The 20342-nt window shown below is 38.2% G+C and overlaps 1 protein-coding gene across 2 annotated transcripts in view; it reads left to right on the forward strand.

Moving 5' to 3' along the window:
- The window catches only part of jazf1b (JAZF zinc finger 1b), a 287243-nt gene extending 270758 nt beyond the window's left edge, over positions 1–16485 (forward strand). For both annotated transcript variants that reach the window (XM_039736337.1, XM_039736338.1), the window contains 2 exons: positions 3211–3380; positions 15689–16485. In XM_039736337.1, coding sequence (XP_039592271.1) covers positions 3211–3380; positions 15689–15865 — 347 coding nt within the window. In that variant the 3' untranslated portion in view covers positions 15866–16485. The remainder of the gene's footprint in view (positions 1–3210; positions 3381–15688) is intronic.
- Positions 16486–20342: the final 3857 nt, after the last annotated feature.

The raw sequence follows: 20342 nt of genomic DNA on the forward strand, positions 1-20342 counted from the left end.
ATACAGTATATTTATAGAAAGTGATGCACTTTACATTAATCTTATATTAAGTTATGCTGTGGATATATTAGTACCAATGAAGTAAAACAGTCTTGTTCATCAAATTAAAGAACAGGAACAGAACAATCATGGTTTAAATTGTTTTTTTTAGTTTTGCCTATATTTGCCAGCAATGTGACATAATGATTTGATCTTTGATATCAAAGTGACCACTGTGTGTATTTGTCAAATCATTGGCTTTTATTATGTGGTCAATTATGTGCTAAGTTACAAATGAAATTGAAAATTAAAAAGGTGTTAGATTTTATAATAGTAGTTTCCTTGAATTCCATGCATCTAACATCAAATGTTGCTTTTTTGGCTTGTAAGCTTCAGTAGTTTACAAGCAAATATCTCCATTAGGCCAGATATTAACCACAATATAAACAATATAAGAAGAGAGCCAAAGACAGCAGATACCTTTTTAAGTTTATAAAGTTGCATCTGCTCACATTCTTTTGTTCAGTTACAGTTTACTTGAACCAATTTTTGCCTGTAGAAAGTCATTATCCAGTTTTTCACTATGCCCTCAATTCTCAAAGTTACCTAATGTTTTTAAATCAGTTATTGTAAATACCAGAGTCAAATGTAGCATTCCTTTTGATTTTAGTATTTTATATAGTAATACATTTATGGAAAAGGCTACATCAGATCGCATAACTATGCTGGATGTCTTTGCAAAGAGTCACATGCTTATGGTATTCTTGAAGAGTGCACTGGTAAGTCCACAATTTGTTTTACCTTTATCTTATAGCTAAAATCATAATTGCTAAAATAGATCACATAAATATGAGCATGTCTAATTTTAAAATAATAAAGAGATAGTAGTCTGAATTAACCTGTTGATATTTTATTTTCTGCAGTACAGGGTTATGCCAATCAATCAAGGGGTCATTCTTTTTACTTAATTGGTGTTAATTAAACTGTGATTTTTATACATCAACTAGAATATCACAATCTCAAATGTACAACCTTGCCCACAAACACCTGCAGTGAGCATTACGTTTTAAAGAGAACACAGCATGTAGTGTTTGAGCAGAGTAGTGCATGGCTACGTCTGTGAACCAATTGTGAGTCATCCTGAGTTGTACTGTAGTCTGATAATTGGACCTAAATTTGTCTTTAGTGTTTTGCTTATCCTAAAAGTGTCATCTGAAAAAGACACATTATATATTTTCCCCTGTATATCCCTAATTGTAATGTTAGTTGCCACTGCATCCAAACCACCAAAAAGTGCTCAACTATTGTTACTTTCAGGCAAGTGCATTATAAAAATAATACTTCAGACTTTTGTAGTCAGGCTGCTTATTTTACATAAACCTATTTTTTAGTCTTTAAGAGCACATTTGATTCTAAACAAAGCAGATACTTGGTCACACAGAGAAAAAGCTGTTGACTGTTTGTATAATGTAATTTATATTCCAAATGCTGAACAGAGAAAATTAAGTATAAACAAAGAAACAAATAAATCTAACAAATGTGTTTAAGATACAGTATTCAGTCTAATGCAGTGTGGATGAGTGAATTTATTTACATATGGTTCAGTATCTGTAGCACAGTTTTAACAAACCTCATCAGTAAGCTCTGCCAATTTTAAGGTCTTGGCAAATCAGAACACGATTGTGCTGTATAGCCTCAGGAACCCTGGCACATGTGTATTACTTACTCAAGGAAGTTCATGCATGATTTGAAAACGCTTCTGTTGTAAAGATGAACATCTGTTTGACGCCTGAAACATGCAATTAGGTTTTTAAAAATCTAGCCTTTTTTCTTTTTCTAATCAAACTCTGAATATTTGTTTCTTGTGACACATTTAATGCGTGAGGTTTGCAGAGTGTATAGGATTGGGTTACAGAATAACCGAAAGAGGGCACACTTTCCATTCATACCAAGTCTTTGCACACATCTATAAATGATTTAATGCCTTTAAATGCTTTTCTTTATTGTTAATGTGTGTAGCAGGAATAGGCATTTCTCAGGTCTGGCTGAAGTACCTTGGCATTTTCTGGCACACAGATGTCTTTAACAAGTTTTAGGAAATGTGCTTCTCTCTTCCTCACACAACTATTCAATATTTTTCATGTTCATCACAATGGTTATATATACACTTATATATTGTATGTATGCGAATATGCTCTTTTGTTTTCTTCTAAAGAGGTATATCTCTACTGTAATATGTTGTTGGATTTAGCAGCAATTTAAGCCAATAATCCATTCTAGATGTTTTCAGCTGGGATTTGCTTAGTAATATTGTGCAGCAGGAGTGCTTATGGCTTTTAAAATGACAACAAAAATAGGATTTTTATTAGCACCTAGTGATTTTATTTTTTACAAATCTAAATGGTCTGTTGGTTACCTCACTAATACAATCACATATTGCCTAGCACAGTTTGTATTTCTTTTACTGTTTTCTGAAATAAGGAAAGGTCACAGTGTATTCATTCGCAATTATTAAAGACAGTGTGAATGAAAATAGGAATTTGTTACACTATGACCATAATGCTTACTGTACCTTGGCCCCTTAAAAAAATTCCCAATTATCAGTCCAGCTTTGTAAGATGAAAGAGTTACTTTGCATGATTAGTTGCAGATTTTTTTAATAGACTGACACTGCTAGCTAGGGAAAAGTGCCTGGAAAACTATGCACCCTTTTTAATGTGGCTGTTATAAGTGAGAGGTGCTACAGGCAATGGAAAAAGCTGGTAGGCCAGGAATGCCTTAATTAAAATTTCTTATGCTTTTATTTATTTTTAGGCTAAACTTTCGCTTTTTTTGGTCTAACAGGGAAAAGGGCTCTTTGTGAGAATGACCATTTGCTAGTATGTTTTATGAGCAGTGTGGCGGGACAGGGCTTGTACAGTACTACCAGCAGATGTAATTATGCACACCACTTCAGCTGTAAGCTTTTGCAAATTGAAACTGGTCACTAGGGTTGAAGGAGGTGTGATATAAAGGCCATTTTACTGGAATTGCGGGTGTGTTAAATAGGCCAGTCTGAGGAAGCTGTTTATTTTAAGGTAATTAAATGGTTTTTTTTTTTTTTAATAATTGAGCCAGAGGTCTTGACAATTTGGTGATCGAGGTAGCTTCTAAGTCCATCAGGGCAGCTGGCATTGTTACTGCTGTAACCAAGTTGTTTTGTTTTTTCTTTCCTTCCTTCTGATATTCCAGGCAGCGAGTATGATGAGGAAGAGGTAGATTATGAAGAATCAGACAGTGATGAATCGTGGACCACAGAAAGTGCTATTAGTTCTGAATCCATCATGGGCTCCATGTGCATGAATGGAGGAGATGAGAAGCCGTTTGCCTGTCCAGTTCCAGGATGTAAAAAGAGATACAAGGTACTTCTCTTCATTCATGTGCTTAACATATGTTTTGTTTGAGATTGAAGGAGACCATTTGGCCCTGTTACTTCTTTTTTAACTTCTTTTTCCTAGAATTTATTTTAAATTGGGAAATGCATTAATACTGCCTTGTTAGCCACACTGCACACTGTAGCTGAGATACACAGCAAATCTTAAGTAATGCAGAAAAATTAAAATCTTAAGTTGGTAGCAAATTTGTGCCATCACTTGAGTCAGCTAAAATGTAAAAAATATTTAAATTAGTTCATTACAGAAGGCAAAAATAAATGTTTGAAATGACCTGGAAGGGCAAAGTACTGCATGAAAATATTCAGAGGTTTACCATTGGAAAGCATCACTTGTTTGAGATGTAAATGGGACACAGCTGAAGCTGAGGGCTAGCCAAGCTGATCAAAGGAATACAGCCAGTTGCAGCTCCACAAGAAAATGCAGCACGCATGTTGAGGTTCTTGTTATTAGCTTCTTGTTAAATTTACCATTGGAAATGAATACCTATTGCTCAGAAGCAAAAACTTTGTTGGAAAGTTTGGCTGCTAGTTCTCCTCTATCTACATTGCAAATGTGAAGTGGATATTGAGTTGCTTGTGATCCCATGAAAGAAATGTCTGTGTGCAGTGTTGTTTTAATACAGGAAAACACAAAATGGGTTATGATGGTAATAGTTAATTTTATATTCCTTAACTCTAAAGAGCAGTTAAAAACAATTTAAAAAAAGGTTAAGGTGTCTGTAAACTATTTTGACATACTTTCTCTGTTACAATTACACTGACAATGAGATAAAACAGCATTTTTAAAATAAGATAACATTATTTTCCAGGTTGAAGACTCAGTAAATACTAGCTGATGTGCTTTGGTCAATGAGATATATTTTTGTCTAGTTCACAATTATCACCCAAATCCTTTATATTTTATTTTTTTCAAATTAATCTTTGGTTATTTACCTTTGGTTCCATTAACAGGACTGATGTAATCCAGATCAGCTGAGACCATTCTTAAGCCATTGTAAACTGCCCTGTTTTAATTTTGTAGTAATGCAGTGATGTCAATGCCTGTCACATACAATATAATTTATTATTGGAAACTAAAGAAAGCATTTTCTTACAACAGCACAATTGGTCATTACCAAAGAAAATAGTTTTGTTTAAAAAATACTGCATTTCATAAAAAGTATGGAATTGTAGATCATATAATAAAGAAACAGCAAATGGATCATGAAAAAAAAAAACTTATTAACAGTGTTCAAAATGACTTGATGTCTTAGGGTTATCAGCAGCATATAAAAACTGATCCTATCACTAATCATTAAACAATATGAGAAACAGTAGTAGCGATCTTGGTACACCTGGATATATTTTATAAGGGAAGACTTTAAAAAGGGGATGGTCAAATTATATTTTCTGCCACCTTTGTATCTAAATAAAATTAAGCTAGAGAAGAGAATGCAATTAGATGTGGGTTATTCTTGTAGTGGACATCTGCAAAAAATACCTGAACATGAATATAGTGCCAAAAATAAAGAAGCCAAGCCTCATTTTACATGTGATATATTTTGAATGACAGTTCATAATTAACATTTGCACACGACTCATAGCTGATCCCAATGTTTAGAATGGCAAAGCCATATGAGGAAGTTTAGATGTGCAACCTTGACAAGCTGAGGTAGCAATATGTGTAACCAAAGGTAATAATTTTGCCTTTTGAAATTTTTATCAGCACTGAGGATATGATCGTTGTAGCGCTTTTTTTGTTCACACAATGGGGTACTTTATTTAAATGGGATTTTATTTGATATTATCCAGTTAGTTTTACCTGCACAGATGTAAAGTGAAATTAAACACATCACCTCCCAGCACCTCCAAACAACACACTTTTATTTCTTTTTGCTCTCTTTAGCTCAAAAACTCAAATCAGCAACATCACAGACAGAAATATTGACTGTAGTTTTAAAAAAATAAATCTGAGCATCAACACTAGTATCACACAAATTCAGTTTCATTTGTGTTACATTTCTGATGTTTATAAAGCAAGGAAAAATCTTCAGTAGGGTCAGTTCAACACCCAGACGTTTTTCTGACTATTTCTCGTCATGAAATCGATTGACCTATTTTTTTTCCTTTTTATGAGTATTTTTTTAGTAGTGTAAGTTTGAAAAAGCAAGGAATCTTAGGGTAAATGAACATACCATAACATAATAATTTTCCAAAAACCAGCAAAATCAACTACAATTAAATTAAACCCAAAAAAAGAGTGAAGAAAATCATACAAATTCGACACTTGAATCTAAAGATTCAGAATCTTTTAAAGAGAATCCAATCTGTCTTCCCCTTTTTGATCATTTAATACCCTTTTAGATACGCATTTTCATCTAAGTGAAGAAATCTTAGTCATATACTGTAACGGACTGGATGATATATTAAAACAAATCATTAAAGTTATGTCAACTACATTGCTTATTTTCTTTAAACCTAAGTTTAGGAACAATTAATACAATCAGATGACATGACTCAAAACTGGGAGAAAGGAAACATTTTTTTCCACTGCTAAAGCCTGGACAGCACATAACCTTTCTGTTCTGTTTGTGGTCTTTGTAACATCAGTCATGGTAAATTATACTTGGAGGCTTCCTTTAATTTTGGAATTAGACATACATTATGTTGATGAGAAAATTAGCATCAAGCAGCTATTAAAGAAATTAGGCAGTATTTGACATTTTTATAACCATAAGAAACACTTTGTGAATTACGCTACGAAATATGTAAAAGCTTAGCATGGTTACTGGCACAATAAAGTGAGCGATAAATTTTACAGATCTGTTCAGGAAGGCTGGGACTGTTTTAATGTCAGCAAGCAGCACATACTACTAAAAAACATGCAACGCGATAATTGAAGGGAAAGGTTTATATTTGTGAATAAAAATTCCAATGTTACATTAAATGCTTACAGGAAATTATATTGGGAGACCTTTTGTTAAGTTCTCGTTAGCCACAACACATTTAAAGAGCTTTAGCATTTCTTTCATGGTCATGAAATGTAACTCAATTGATGTCCTACTGTAGTTTAGGTTGTGAAATGCATTCTAATTTGGAAATAACTGGACTATGTAAAGAGTTTATTGTATTATAGTAGGGAAATCCTGGCATATTACTGCAGCAGTACACTTTTTCTTGAAAGACTATTGCACAGCAGCTCCAATGCACTAAATTATCAAAGCGCAAAAGGAATGGAGTATTAAATAACGGTGGGGCCAATGGAAAGATCAAATATTGCAGATCCATCCATTTCATTAATTGGGACTTTCTCAAAAAAAATAAATAAAAAAATTTGTATTTGAAATTCCAATCTTATGTAATACAAACTGTTCTCAGCTCTACTGCCATAGTGGCAATAGTGTGGTATTAAGACCCAGGTTAGCATATTCAAAAATAGTTTTTATCTGAAAACAACACATGTTTTGTGCAGCTAAGACAACTGTGCTTTTACACAGGATCTCTCAAATGCCAGTACATATTGCATATTTTCTGTACTTTCATTTGTTAATTACTTAGCTGTGTTCAGTTTTGGTGACTTTCTTTTATTCTGTGTGTGTGATTTTGTTTCCAAATTAAGTTAATATATTTTGTACCATATTATTGAGCTATTCTTTGCTTTAACATCACAGATGATTCCTGAAATTTCAGGGCATTGAAATCCTTCCTTGGAGGTTTCCTATTTTTAGGCTGCTCCACTGTCCTGTTGTTTACGGGTTTCATGGTCATTAACATTTTTAGGTCCACAGATGATGCTGCTGGTAATGTATGACACAGTACTTGTCCATTTAATTGATTGGTTGATTGAAATCTTATACCTTATTAATTAATTGAGCACATAGGGGAAAAAATTGGATTGTATCTTTTTCTTTTCTTCTTCATCTGTGGAGGAGGGTAAAAGCTCCTCTTTGTCTAACACTTAATAAAATGCCACTTGCTGGGGAAAAAAGAAAAAAAAAAACAAAGTAGAATAAAAGTGGGCTTCTGCCAAATCCTCTCTGTTATAATGGATTTCAGATTAGAAGTGGTTTAAAATAGCTGAAAAAAAGGAACAGCAAGAGGAAAAACAAAGTCATGGTGTTCTAATCAGCCACCATTTCAGAATCTGCAGCACCCCGCACTAATGGCAGTGCTTTGGCTTCCAGGCCACGCTATCTCAGACTGAGGACTGCTAACAAATACAGTATACTATAAAAGCTAAAGCACATTCATAAGGCAAAGTGTGGTTTGATCCGAAACTTTAGGATAAACATATCTGAAATTTCCAGCCATGGTCTTGCTATTAGTCTTTATCGTAGGCATTGTCAATCTTGATGGAGTCCCACACAGAGTGCACCGTTGAACTCTAAGTAAAGTTACATCCACTCTGCCACATTTTCATTTAAACATGAAGTTATTAAACAAAAATAATCTCCTTCCACACTAGATACGACTTTGACGTTCACCTACACTGGTCATGTGTGTGAATCGGCAGCACATTTTTAAAACTGGCTGAATAGAGGAAATAAATAAATCCCTGTGTGTGCGCTTTGCTGCATTGGGCTTCTGTGTCTTGTAATACGTAATACTGTGAGCTCAGCTGCATTCTACACCCATCCATTTCGTTAAGTGTCATGTTATTAATTTTGCTGCAGAATGCACTCCTCTTTACTGAGCAGATTAAGTTTAAATAAGAAAGATTGATAAGAGGCTGTCAACTGAGTTATATGCCAACTGAATTTTTTCAATACAACGGTAACGCCACCTGCCACCAGTAAATAATTAGCTTTTTATGCAAGTATGCAGCATTCAGACATACAAGACTCAATTTAGATGCATACAGGTACCGTAAGCAGCACAAAAAGCGGCAGCATAGAAAGCAACTCTTTTATATCCATTATGTTGGAAAATGTTTTTTTATCTATGAAGGGTGATAGGTCAGTGAATGAGGCATTGTAATACACAGGATCCAATCCGAGAAGGGCCACAAAATACCGTAAGTGCAAACCAATTAGAGTGTAATTAGAGCACGTTTTTTCAGAAAACTATGTTTACGTATATCCTTTCCCAAATGCTGACACTACAAAAGTCTTTGTTTTCAGGGGTCAAAAATGACAGGGTAGTGTGGATGAAAGGCTAAAATGAAGACAACTAAATCCATTTTTAAATAAAAACAAATTAGTGTACATGGGGCCCTAGTAATTTGCTCACATCTCCTTATCTCTTTTTAGATCCCATACTCCGTAACACTTATTAAATTGTAATGGGAAAATGGACTAGTGACTGATCTTGGTCAAACTAATTTGAAATTATTCATCTTGGTCCACCTCCTGTACAGAGTTTGCTTACTCTGTGTGTCTAGGTGGATTTTTTTCAAATGCTCCAGTTTTCCCAGGATTGGGTGCCAGTACATTACATGTTCAATCAAAATCAAGTCACTTAAGCTGACATTTTGAGTTGCAAGAGGAAATTAAAACAACAGGAAAAAGCCCACACATTTACAAGAAGAGTATCCAAGCAGTTCTCAGCAATAGATAAACAGCAATATATAATTATAGAGTATATATAAAGCAGTTCATTTTCCCATTTTTATATAATACCTTTGATAGTAGCTGCCAGTAACAGAATACTATCACACGTTGAAGTAGATAAAAGAACAATATTCACATGTAGTGCTGGGCATGCTGTAAGGGAAAGGAGTGAAAATGGATTTAGGATTTAATTAATGCAGGACACCAATGCCTTAATGGAACTTCGTTGGTGTGTGCCGAGAATAAAAGTGAAATCCTCGACAATGTAGTACAGAAAGCAGAGTCTCTCTATATATGTCAGGGTCAGAGGCCTTGTGGACTGGCCGACTGGCAGCCTTCTTCCCAGCTCACTCACTAGAGCTCAGCTTTTCATGTCTTTCTTTCTTCCAAGACGTGAGCAAAAAAGAAAAATATTTTTGTTTGTAGCTGTTATTCTTGGTGGTTGCTGATAATATTTTAATATCTGTTCACCCATCCTTCATTCTTTATCTTAACATTTTATTATTTTTGACCTGACAGTCAGAATGGTACCAGATTTCTGGTTGCAAAAAAAAGGGTAAAGATTTGATCAAGACTGGTGAAGAGGACAGAAGGCCACAGTATAAAGTATATCACATTCCCCCAAAAGGCAGCAAAGGAGAGATGAACCATTTAGAGACTTCACATGGCAAATTTAAGAGCTGCACCCTAGAGTCCTAAACAACATACATTGTAAATGATTGGTGAAGATGGTACCAAAATAATCCCAGAAACCAAAATCTAACAGCGTAGAAATTATCATCAGCTGCTTGCAAGGCCTTTCAAGAAAAGTAAAACTGCCAAAAAAAGAATGTTTACAAGTGCGGCTAAATCTCTGCCTTTCTGAAGGTGCTTTTATGATTCTCCGCTCTGTGTCAAACCTAAGAGTAAAATCTTGACTTACGGCTTAGATTGCAGGTCATGCCGCCAAAGCCTGAAGCCTGCTCTTAGACATCTCTCTTTAACCAAGGTGTGATGGAGGCTTTTACTGCTGTTACGACAGCATTAGGGTGGGAAAATGATAAAAGTAAATGTGTAGCTCAGGAAGGAAGCAGGCAAGAAAGCCTCAATGATTGTAAGAGCTGATTTCCCCAGAGGGCACCCAGCATCACAATAAGGGTCTCTTTAGGGGCAAAAGATGGACGAATCACCCTGTAATATGCTACATCCTGTCTGCACTCACTTTGACTGCCAGCGCCGCTTCTTTATTGCCCCTATAACTGAGGCGCTCCTGCCTGCTCACACCATCTCGCTGCCTTCATCTCAAATGCATGAGGCCTGTCTTGCACGTCTTAAGTGCTTGAGCAGCCAGACAGGGGAAGAATTAATGATCCATGCTGGGCCTGACAAACATGGAGAAGCAGCAAATAAAGGGTAATGAGTCAGAGACGGGAGTGAATATACAGCTTGCTTCTTCCCAAAGAGGACTGCCAAGAATACAGCAAACATTGCAGAGTTCTTGGGGTTAGAAGTGAAGCAGAGATGGGGAGGGCTGATTAGCCATTCAGCACTCCTTGTCATTGTTTGCACATGCTGTTTTGCTTCCTTCTTTTCTGTCAGCCTGTAAACAGGTCAAAGGAAATGAAGCATTCAAAAAAGTGGAATTTTGAAAAATTACAATCACTTGGGAAGCAATGCATAATTAAATGACATAAACTTGTATTCAGATGTGAATTTAGTTTATTTAAACATGTCAGCCATCATGGCCTTTTTCACACTATCAGGAACTTGCATTCAGTGTACCCTGCCTGAATAGTCTATCCCACCATTGCATCTCGTTATGTGCAGTCTGCTTTGAGGATTAATTCTCTGTCTTCGGTGGGGTCACTGTCCCCCCATTGCTGGAAATTACACACCAAAGGCACAGCAAGGCCAACTTCAACCTTTGGCTCTTAGGCTCTCAGGTGTTTAACAATCCTTCCCATTTTTAAATTTAGGAGGATTTGGCTAATTCAGCATGATTCCTCAGTTGCTAGAATTTTCACAAAATACAAGAACAAACAACAGGGGGTGCCGTCAGAAGCACCACTGCTGTGAGAAAACATGAGCTTTCAATCTTGATGTGTTTAAAGAGCTTCAAATGCCAGGCCTCCAGACAGGAGGCTTTGGCAGAAAACATCTACGCAATTAATTTCCTGAACAACTGTCTGATGTGTCTTCCAATGCTATAAGGAATTTGTTATCATAAGTAGACTGAAATTTAATCGCACAGGAGAGTCAGTAGGCATGCAGGTTCTTGAAAAGCAGCATGGGGCAGTGAAGAGCGATACTGCAAGCCCTTTAGTCTGACATGGCTTTAGTCAGGTCACAATAATGGTTTCCAATTGGATTGGCTTTTTTTTTTTTAACTAATCATTTTTGAGGAAAAAATGAAACTGTGTGTTGTTTATTATACCAACATTTAAATTAAGAATTTTAATTTACTTTGTGAAATAGGATTTTCAAGCTTCTTTTGAAATTATCCATTTGATGATGATGATGATAGATACTTTATTAATCCCAAGGGGAAATTCACATACTCCAGCAGCAGCATACTAATAAAAAAACAATATTAAAGAGTGATAAAAATGCAGGTAAAACAGACAATAACTTTGTATGATGTTAACGTTTATAGGTGGAATTGAAGAGTCGCATAGTGTGGGGGAGGAACGATCTCCTCAGTCTGTCAGTAGAGCAGGACAGTGACAGCAGTCTGTCTCTGAAGCTGCTCCTCTGTCTGGAGATGATACTGTTTAGTGGATGCAGTGGATTCTCCATGATTGACAGGAGCCTGCTCAGCGCCCGTCGCTCTGCCACGGTTGTCAAACTGTCCAGCTCCGTGCCTACAATAAAGCCTGCCTTCCTCACCAGTTTGTCCAGGCATGAGGTGTCCTTCTTCTTTATGCTGCCTCCCCAGCATACCACCGCGTAGAAGAGGGCACTCGCCACAACTGTCTGATAGAACATCTGCAGCATCTTATTGCAGATGTTGAAGGACACCAGTCTTCTAAGGAAGTATAGTCGGCTCTGTCCTCTCTTGCACAGAGCATCAGTATTGGCAGTCCAGTCCAACTTATCATCCAGCTGCACTCCCAGGTATTTATAGGTCTGTACCCTCTGCACACAGTGGCCTCTGATAATCACGGGGTCCAGGAGGGGCCTGGGTCTCCTAAAATCCACCACTAGCTCCCAGGTTTTGCTGGTGTTCAGGTGTAAGTGGTTTGAGTCTCACCATTTAACAAAGTCCTTGATTAGGTTCCTATACTCCTCCTCCTACTCACTCCTGATGCAGCCCACGATAGCAGTGTCATCTGCAAACTTTTGCATGTGGCAGGACTCCGAATCGTATTGGAAGTCCGATGTATATAGACTGAACAGGACCGGAGAAAGTACAGTCCCCTGCGGCACTCCTGTGTTGCTGACCACAATGTCAGACCTGCAGTTCCCGAGACGCACATACTGAGGTCTGTTTTTAAGATAGTCCACGATCCACGCTACCAGGTATGAATCTACTCCCATCTCTGTCAGCTTGTCCCTAACGAGCAGAGGTTGGATGGTGTGCAAAGCACTATGGAATTCCAGAACATAATTCTTACAGCACCACTGCCTCTGTCCAAGTGGGAGAGGGATCGGTGTAGCATATAGATGATGGCATCCTCCACTCCCACCTTCTCCTGGTATGTGAACTGCAGAGGGTTGAGGGCGTGGCAGACCTGTGGCCTCAGGTGGTGAAGCAGCAGCCGCTCCATAGTCTTCATCACATGTGACATCAGAGTGACAGGCCGGAAGTCATTCAGTTCACTGGGACGTGATACCTTTGGGACAGGGGTGAAACATCTGTAGCATAAACTGCTGAAAACCTTAATGCTGACCATGAGAGAAAGGTATCAGAACACACAGGGCATCTTACAGTAGCTTGCTGTGTATGGGAACTGTGTAGCCACACACTGGTCATAGTGACCAAATTGACCTCTGTCCACAGCCAAAAGTGCTTACACTAGGCATGAGATCATCAAAATTCAACCATGGAGCAATATGAGAGGGTGTCCTGATGTAATGAATCATGTTTTTTTATAGTCGTGTGTGTGTGTCAGTTACCTGAGGAAAATATGGCAGCAGGATGCACTATGGGAAGAAGGTAAGCCAGCAGAAGCAGTGTGATGCTCTGGGCAATGTTCTTTTGGGAAACCTTGGGACCTGGCATTCATGTGGATGTTACTTTGACGCGTACTACCTACCTAAAGATTGTGGCCGACCATGTAAACTCCTTTATGGCAACAGTATTCCCTGATGGCAATGGTCTCTATCAGTACGATAATGCCTCCAGCCACCCTGCAAAAATAGTTCAGGAATGGTTTATGGAATATGACAAAGATATCAAGATGTTGACTTGGCCTTCAAATCTCCCAGATATCAATCAAACCTAGCAAATGGGATGGGCTGGAAAAATAAGTTTGATCCATGTAGGCCCTAACTCACAACTAACAGGACATAGAGGATCTGCTGCTAACATATTGGTGCCAGATATAACAGGGCACCTTTAGAGGTCTTGTAGAATTCATGCCTCGATGGGTTAGAGCTGTTTTGGAGGCACAAGGGGGACCTACACAGGCAGGCGGTTTTAATGTTGTGGCTGTTCAGTGTATGTAAAATGTCTCTCTGGGTTTCATTATCTGGTTGCTTATTCAAAATGTCAATGAATCTGTGCAGCATTTTTGTATGTGAGAATTGAAGTGTATCCCCTTTTCGAGTAGCCACGGATTAAAAAAAGTCCACATTTTATGCAGTTAGCAGGGCACTTCCATTTTGATGATAGTTTTTGAGTTGTGTTTGTTGAGCCCTCTGTCATTAAAATGACATGTTGATCTGTAAAATTCTTCCTGGAATTGTATTAAATGAATATCCTCCTTCACTTGCATCATGATTTTTTTCTAGTGAGATGAGGCAGTGTATCTCTTATGCAATTAATATCAGCCAAGGCACACTTTGGCGCTCATTTTATTAGTCCCTCTCTAAAGCATATTGTGAAGTCTGCTGCCTTTTTAACTCCATGGACATCTCTTAAGATATAAAGGCATATGAGAATAAGCTAAATCTTTTTTGACATAATTACGGAGGTAGACTCATAAAATAAGCTAATCAGCTCAAGAAAAAGAAATGGCAAGTATAAGTCATAGGTTTGTGTGAACCAGTTACACTTTATGATCAATGACCCTTCAGGCAACGTAGCCAAAGATTTCATAACACAAGCTTTAACTGTCAGTTTGAAGAAGGCTTATTCACTTTATCTTTGGAATCTGATTAAAGAAATGTCACAAAATGAGCATTGAATAAAAGAGTGAATACCAAAAACAACAAAGTATGTGGTCATGAATTACAGAATGAGTCCAGGAGGATGCCACGTAAAATGCTTTATTGTGTTCTTTCATTAAATACTAAAGTGTTGGGTGCAGCAGTCATGTAAGTGAGGAGTAAACAGGCAAATGAGTGAAGAAGAAGATAGTTCTTTGGTTGTTGTAGTGCCATCTATCCATTTTGTGTACTCACTTTTTCTAGTTATAGGTTACAGGTGGGCACAAGGCACAGAGCAGTCCTGGGCATTAGACCACTCGATTTAGAGCCCTGAATTGTAAAGTTAAAATTGTGTGCAGCACTGTTGCGTATACCAGTTTAAACATTTCCCTGATACAGAAGTTGGAAATACACTGGCATGGTTAGAGATGTCAACTTTCATGACCTCAGCGTGCCCTGGTGCTTACATCTGTATAAGAAGACTCTGCTTTATTTAAGATTTTATTATAAATGTAAAAAAAGTCTTGAAGGGGCAGTGTTTGTGTGCTGTTCACAAATGTTTCAGTATTTATTCTCTGTGTGCAACATGTGTACTCTTTGATATTTAAAATAAAAATTTTAAATTTGTTACAAAAAACAAAGCAGTGCTGCCCCGAGACACCCTTCATTTGAGCAGCACTGGCAAGTGAAGCTTCGTCTGCCTCCAAGTCACGGCTAATTGAAAATGTCCAGCAAAGACTGAAGGCCCGGCAGCCTTGTCTGCTTAGAAGGTCTCCTTATTTACTTCAGCTTGACAGCTTCAATGTCTTTTGTGCTTAAGATGTCCTTCGAAGCCTGTGAAAATCTTGGAAGCATATTAAAATGTTCCTTTGCTTTAGCCGGGAGAAGCCTAATGCTTCCCACATGTGGCCGAGTGCAGAGGCCTGTTAAAGCCAGGGACCCTTATGTGCTGCCACAGCACCTGCCAACAGATGGGGGCCAGATACATGAGGCAATAAAAATGATACATGCAATGAAAAAGGGGCAAGGAATTAAATTGCAATTCTTAAAACACACTGGGTGGCAGGGTGGTCTGCCCTGTAACATCAGGCCCTCTAAAAGTCATGGGCTGCAGCTTGTTTTAATGCAGCAGGCAGTGGCCTGGCCAGCGTTCATGTTGGAGTACTGCTTACTCCATCCATCAATATAGTGTAGCCGAAATGCTGCTGGTGTTGAGGACTTCAAAACTTTTTTGCCCATCTTTAGACAACATTGTAGACAGGACTCTTCCTCAGTTGGTAAAGCTTTTCACAAGGAGGGGAAATGAGGGGAGGCCAAGTCATCAAGACAGTGCTAGTACATGTGAATATTCAGCATGTGCAGAAGCTAAACAGACTGTTGGGGTGGCTTTGGTTGTATCCTGGTTATTTGCATCACACACTTACAGTTTTTTTTTTGTTCCTTTTTGTCTCCCCTGCAGAATGTGAATGGCATCAAGTACCACGCAAAGAATGGCCACAGGACACAGATTCGTGTCCGCAAGCCCTTTAAGTGCCGGTGTGGAAAGAGTTACAAGACTGCTCAGGGTCTGCGACACCATACCATTAATTTCCATCCTCCGGTGTCTGCTGAGATTATCAGGAAGATGCAGCAATAAACTCGCTGGTTCCGACTGTGCCAAGAAATACTTCACCAGCAATTGCTGATTTACCCATCCCCCGTCCCCGAAAAAGACACCAATTTTACAAGGGAAATGTGGTTTTGCTTTTTTTTTCAGCCCTTAAAGAAAAACGCACACACACACACACGCACACACACACAAAATGAGAGAAGAGAAATACACTACAAGTTTGAATGCATGCTTAAGTTTTTATTTTTTGGAATGATGTACCTTTGTAGACTTCATGGTTTTGTACATTTTGCACATGTAGCTCTCATACTGATCTTATTCAAACTTTTCACCTAAGGTGCTAATATTATAGGAAAATGAAAAGTTATATACACCCAGGCGCCAGTGGTGGCTTATTGAGTCAGCGTTGGGCCTGTACAGACTAGACTGTGCCTGGGGGGCGGTTAGGGGGGTGGTGTTCCTGTTAAAGCTGGGGAACAACCAGCACATTTTGAACAAACTTTCTTTTGTCCACTGGCAGCCCATGAACCAGCACTTAAAGGTAGAGTTTTCTAAAGAAACAAAGCCCCCAACTGAATCTGAATGTCTGTAATATAACATAGATAACCAATTTATATATAAATATATATACTTTTAAAAAAAAAAAAGGAGAGGAATAAAACAGGGGGACAAATCTGCAGCCTTCAGTTTTTGCAAGAGTTCTTTCTGTAGAGTTTCAAGCACACCGAAATCAAGCCACTTCAGTTGTTTGGACATTTCAGAAATTATTTTTTTGTTATGCCACAGGTAGATCTCTCTATTCAGAAGCTACGTTTTAAAGGCTGCAGTCCTCTCCATGATGCCAGTATTTAGAATTTATAATCCTATACTTCATTGACTCAACTGAAAAGCTCCAGGGTCCTTCTCGCCTTTTTATTCAACAATTATAAATGCTATCTCAGTGGAAACAGAACTGTTTCTCCTTCATCACCGTGGATGAAGTGTTTAAGCACTTTGTAGTTGACCGATTGCCAATAGTTTCAATGTTTTTGAGTTGCCATTACTTGCGGCTGTGGTGCAAACCTGTGGTTGCCGTAAGTGAGAAATCATCTTTATTTACCAAGGAGGTGTTTTGAGTATTCTGTAGCCGTTTCTTCTTTTATACCATCAAGTCTCCACGTCCCGTTTATTGTGATTTCTTATGTTATTTTTGTTTTATCTCTATGGAGAGAGATGATCTTCTGATTGCCTTGTATTGTGGGTCACAGCATTCCAATGTAATATTTCTCTATAGCTTTACAGTGACGCTGGTCCTGGAATCTTGTTGCTTGAGCCTTATAAATAGAATTGTATACAGTAACTTGCAGTGCAAGGGTTCATTATTATAATTATTATTATTATATTGCTGTTTTTTCTCGTTTGCATTTGGCCCATTTCTTAATCAATTAGGTCACACCTTGAAAACTTCTGCAGTGAACGGACTTCTTTTTTCAACCATGTTACATTTGTTTTTTATCTGTTTTTAAAGTACAAATACGCATCAAGTTCTGGTTGTCTTTACAGTCCCTTTGAAGTGTAACTTTCTTTAATTTTCTTTTTACCTCCCGTTTTACTTTTATAAATCCCCTTATAACCCCTAATTACCCCCTCATTTTATGAATATGAACAAGCACTGGGGTTCCACTCTTGAGATGAGGACAGACATGAGCTGAATGTGAGTGGAAGGATTTCACTGCTTTCCTCCTAACAGTTAGAACTTCTCTATCTTTTTGGTTAATTAGAATTCTCCTAACACTTCAGTGTATTTTTTTAGAAGCTCCCAAATGACTCCGGGGGTACAGCTGGGCTGTGACTAGCGTATTGTTTACTGCCCTTGTGCAGCATTCAGTGTTAAGGCTGCTCTTCAGCTGAGGGTTGTGGCATGGGGTCCCTTCTCAATTCATGGCTTTGTTCGGCCCCACTCCCCACCCAAACCTTCACCCCACCACCACCTCCTGGGAAGGGGTCATCTGTGAGAAACTCGATGGTCTTCAGACAACATACTGTAAATGGGTCATTCCTGACACGACCGTGAGTCATCTGAGAACACCAAAAGAAACGCTAGGCCAAGCCCTGAGCAGCGGCTCCTCTTCATGGGATTGGTAAGTAGGGTTTCCTGAAACTTTGTCCCTATTTGGTCATTTCCATCCCACTACACACTTTGGCGTGAATTCAAAAAGAAAAGTGATATGTACACTTGTGTCTGGATTATTTAGGAAAATGGAAACAGTGCTGGATGGGTTTTCTAAACAGTCATAAATATGTCATCACTGCATGTAAATGAATATTGTAATGGAATTCCATTTTCTATTTAGTTTAACTTTGTGACAGTATTATAAAACAGGTAAAATGCGGGGGGGGGGGGGTTACTATTTTGATATACTGTGTATAGTGAATGTAATGTACCGTGTCTGTGAAAGTGCTTTAAATTATATTTTCGTATGTTTTGTGGAGAACAATGTACCTTTGTGTATGAAGGCAACTTGGAATCGAAGGCAATTACCGAACTGAAATTTCTTTCAAAAGCTGCTTTATAAATGTAAATCTGAATTACATTTAAAATAAAAATAAGAAAAAATGTCTATGAATAATCATTTTTTATGGCTTTGACTTGTTTCAGACTTTTTTTCACTCCTGCAATTCACTTGTTAGAGGAAGGCATGGGTATACGTCTGGTAGTCATGCCACCTCACAGCTTGGGTTGCCAGCTGCTGCATGGAGGTTCTTCCTGTGCCCGTGTGGCTTGACATGGGTGGTCAACACTGGCAGAGTGAATGTGGGTGTGCTGGAGGCAGGAAGCGACTCAGTCGGCCGGGCAGGCAGGCAGTGTGGTGCAGTGGTTAACACGTTGGACTTCAGACCTTGAGGCTGTGGGTTTAAATCCCACCACTGATCCTGTATTATCGTGATCAAGTCATTTTTCCTGCCTGTGGTCCAACGGGGAAAAAACAAGAGATGTAACTAAAGCAGGCTTGGATAACGGCATCAGCCAAATTAGTCAAATGTATGTCTGCTGCTTAATTCTAATCTCATCAGTGAAACGAACAGGCAGAAGTGAGAACAAACTCCTCACTGACTTGTGGTCCTGGGGTCAACTCCTGACCTCTGCTTCTGTGCCATGCAAGTCTGTTATATGCACATGTCAGTACTTCATGGAACAAGTTTGGGCTGTCAGAGCTGTTCAAGCTTTTATGCGTATATACACCTCACATTCTGTGAAGGTTACTTGAAGACTTTTTTAGTGGCACAATAAAATGTGCTTACCAGTTCACATCTGCCCAAGCAGTACACGTCACCATCTTGGATAGGGGTGGGCAATTATTTTTCCAAAGGGGCCACATGAGAAATTGGAATGGTTTTAGAGGGCCGGAATATATATAATATACCAAATATATACTTAATACCTATAATATTCTTAACTAATTTCCAATATTTATGATATCCCACTATAAGAAACAGTAAATGAAACATTACAATGAGAAAATGTAGAAGATAGAATTAGAATTTTATATATATATATATACTGTATATAAAATTCTATTTAATGAACAATCACAAAAACAGTTTAGAAAATTTCAACATTTGCAATGTTTAAAAAAACTAGCATCATAACATAACGTAAAAATAGCAGCTTCAACTTACAGTAAACCAAACATGTCAGTCAATCAAACAAGTGTGGAGCACAAAATTATTGAACTATTTAAGGAACATTTATAAAAACAATTTAGAAAGTGTGCATGTTTTTTTTTTGCATTTAAAAATAGCATCATAACTTTATTAGCTAGTTTTCAAAGACCAACATCACATTAATTTGCCTCAGTTCTTTTGGTGTTCAGTGAGATAAATCTAGCCTGTTTGGGGCTTGAACAAGTGCACTGAAGTCAGGTTGAATATCTGAGGTGGATATGCGAAGGACAGCACACAAGTGATCTGACAGAGCTGACAGAGGATCTATACTGCTCACAAAAATTAAAGGAACACTTTTTTTATTGGGCCTGGCATGAAATCAATTAAACCTGTCTGATAATGTTCTGGTTGGTTAAGCAGCTGAGGTCATTGTTAATCACTTTCAGCTGTATTGGTGTTCATGGACTTAACAACAGGTGCACTAAAGTGGCAACAATTCGAAAACCCTCAAAACAGGACTGGTTTTACATGTGGAGGTCATTTCAAGTTTCTCCCTCTTGATCTTTTTTGGCTGGTTTTCCACTCGTGCTAGTTTTGGCTTGAGTAATTATCTCTACTGGCAGTATGAGGCGATTCCTTAACCCTACAGAAGTTGCACAGGTTGTCCAACTTCTCCAGGATGGCACATCCACACGTGCTGCAGCAAGAAGGTTTAATGTGTCTCCCAGCACAATCTCCAGAACATGGAGGAGATTTCAGGAGACTGGCTGTTATTCTCGGAGAGCTGGACAGGGCCGTAGAAGGTCCTCAACCCATCAGCAGGACTGATACCTGCTCCTTTGTGCAAGACGGAACAGGC

The sequence above is a fragment of the Polypterus senegalus genome, chromosome 15, assembly GCF_016835505.1.
Source record: "Polypterus senegalus isolate Bchr_013 chromosome 15, ASM1683550v1, whole genome shotgun sequence".
In the NCBI taxonomy this organism is placed as follows: domain Eukaryota; kingdom Metazoa; phylum Chordata; class Cladistia; order Polypteriformes; family Polypteridae; genus Polypterus; species Polypterus senegalus.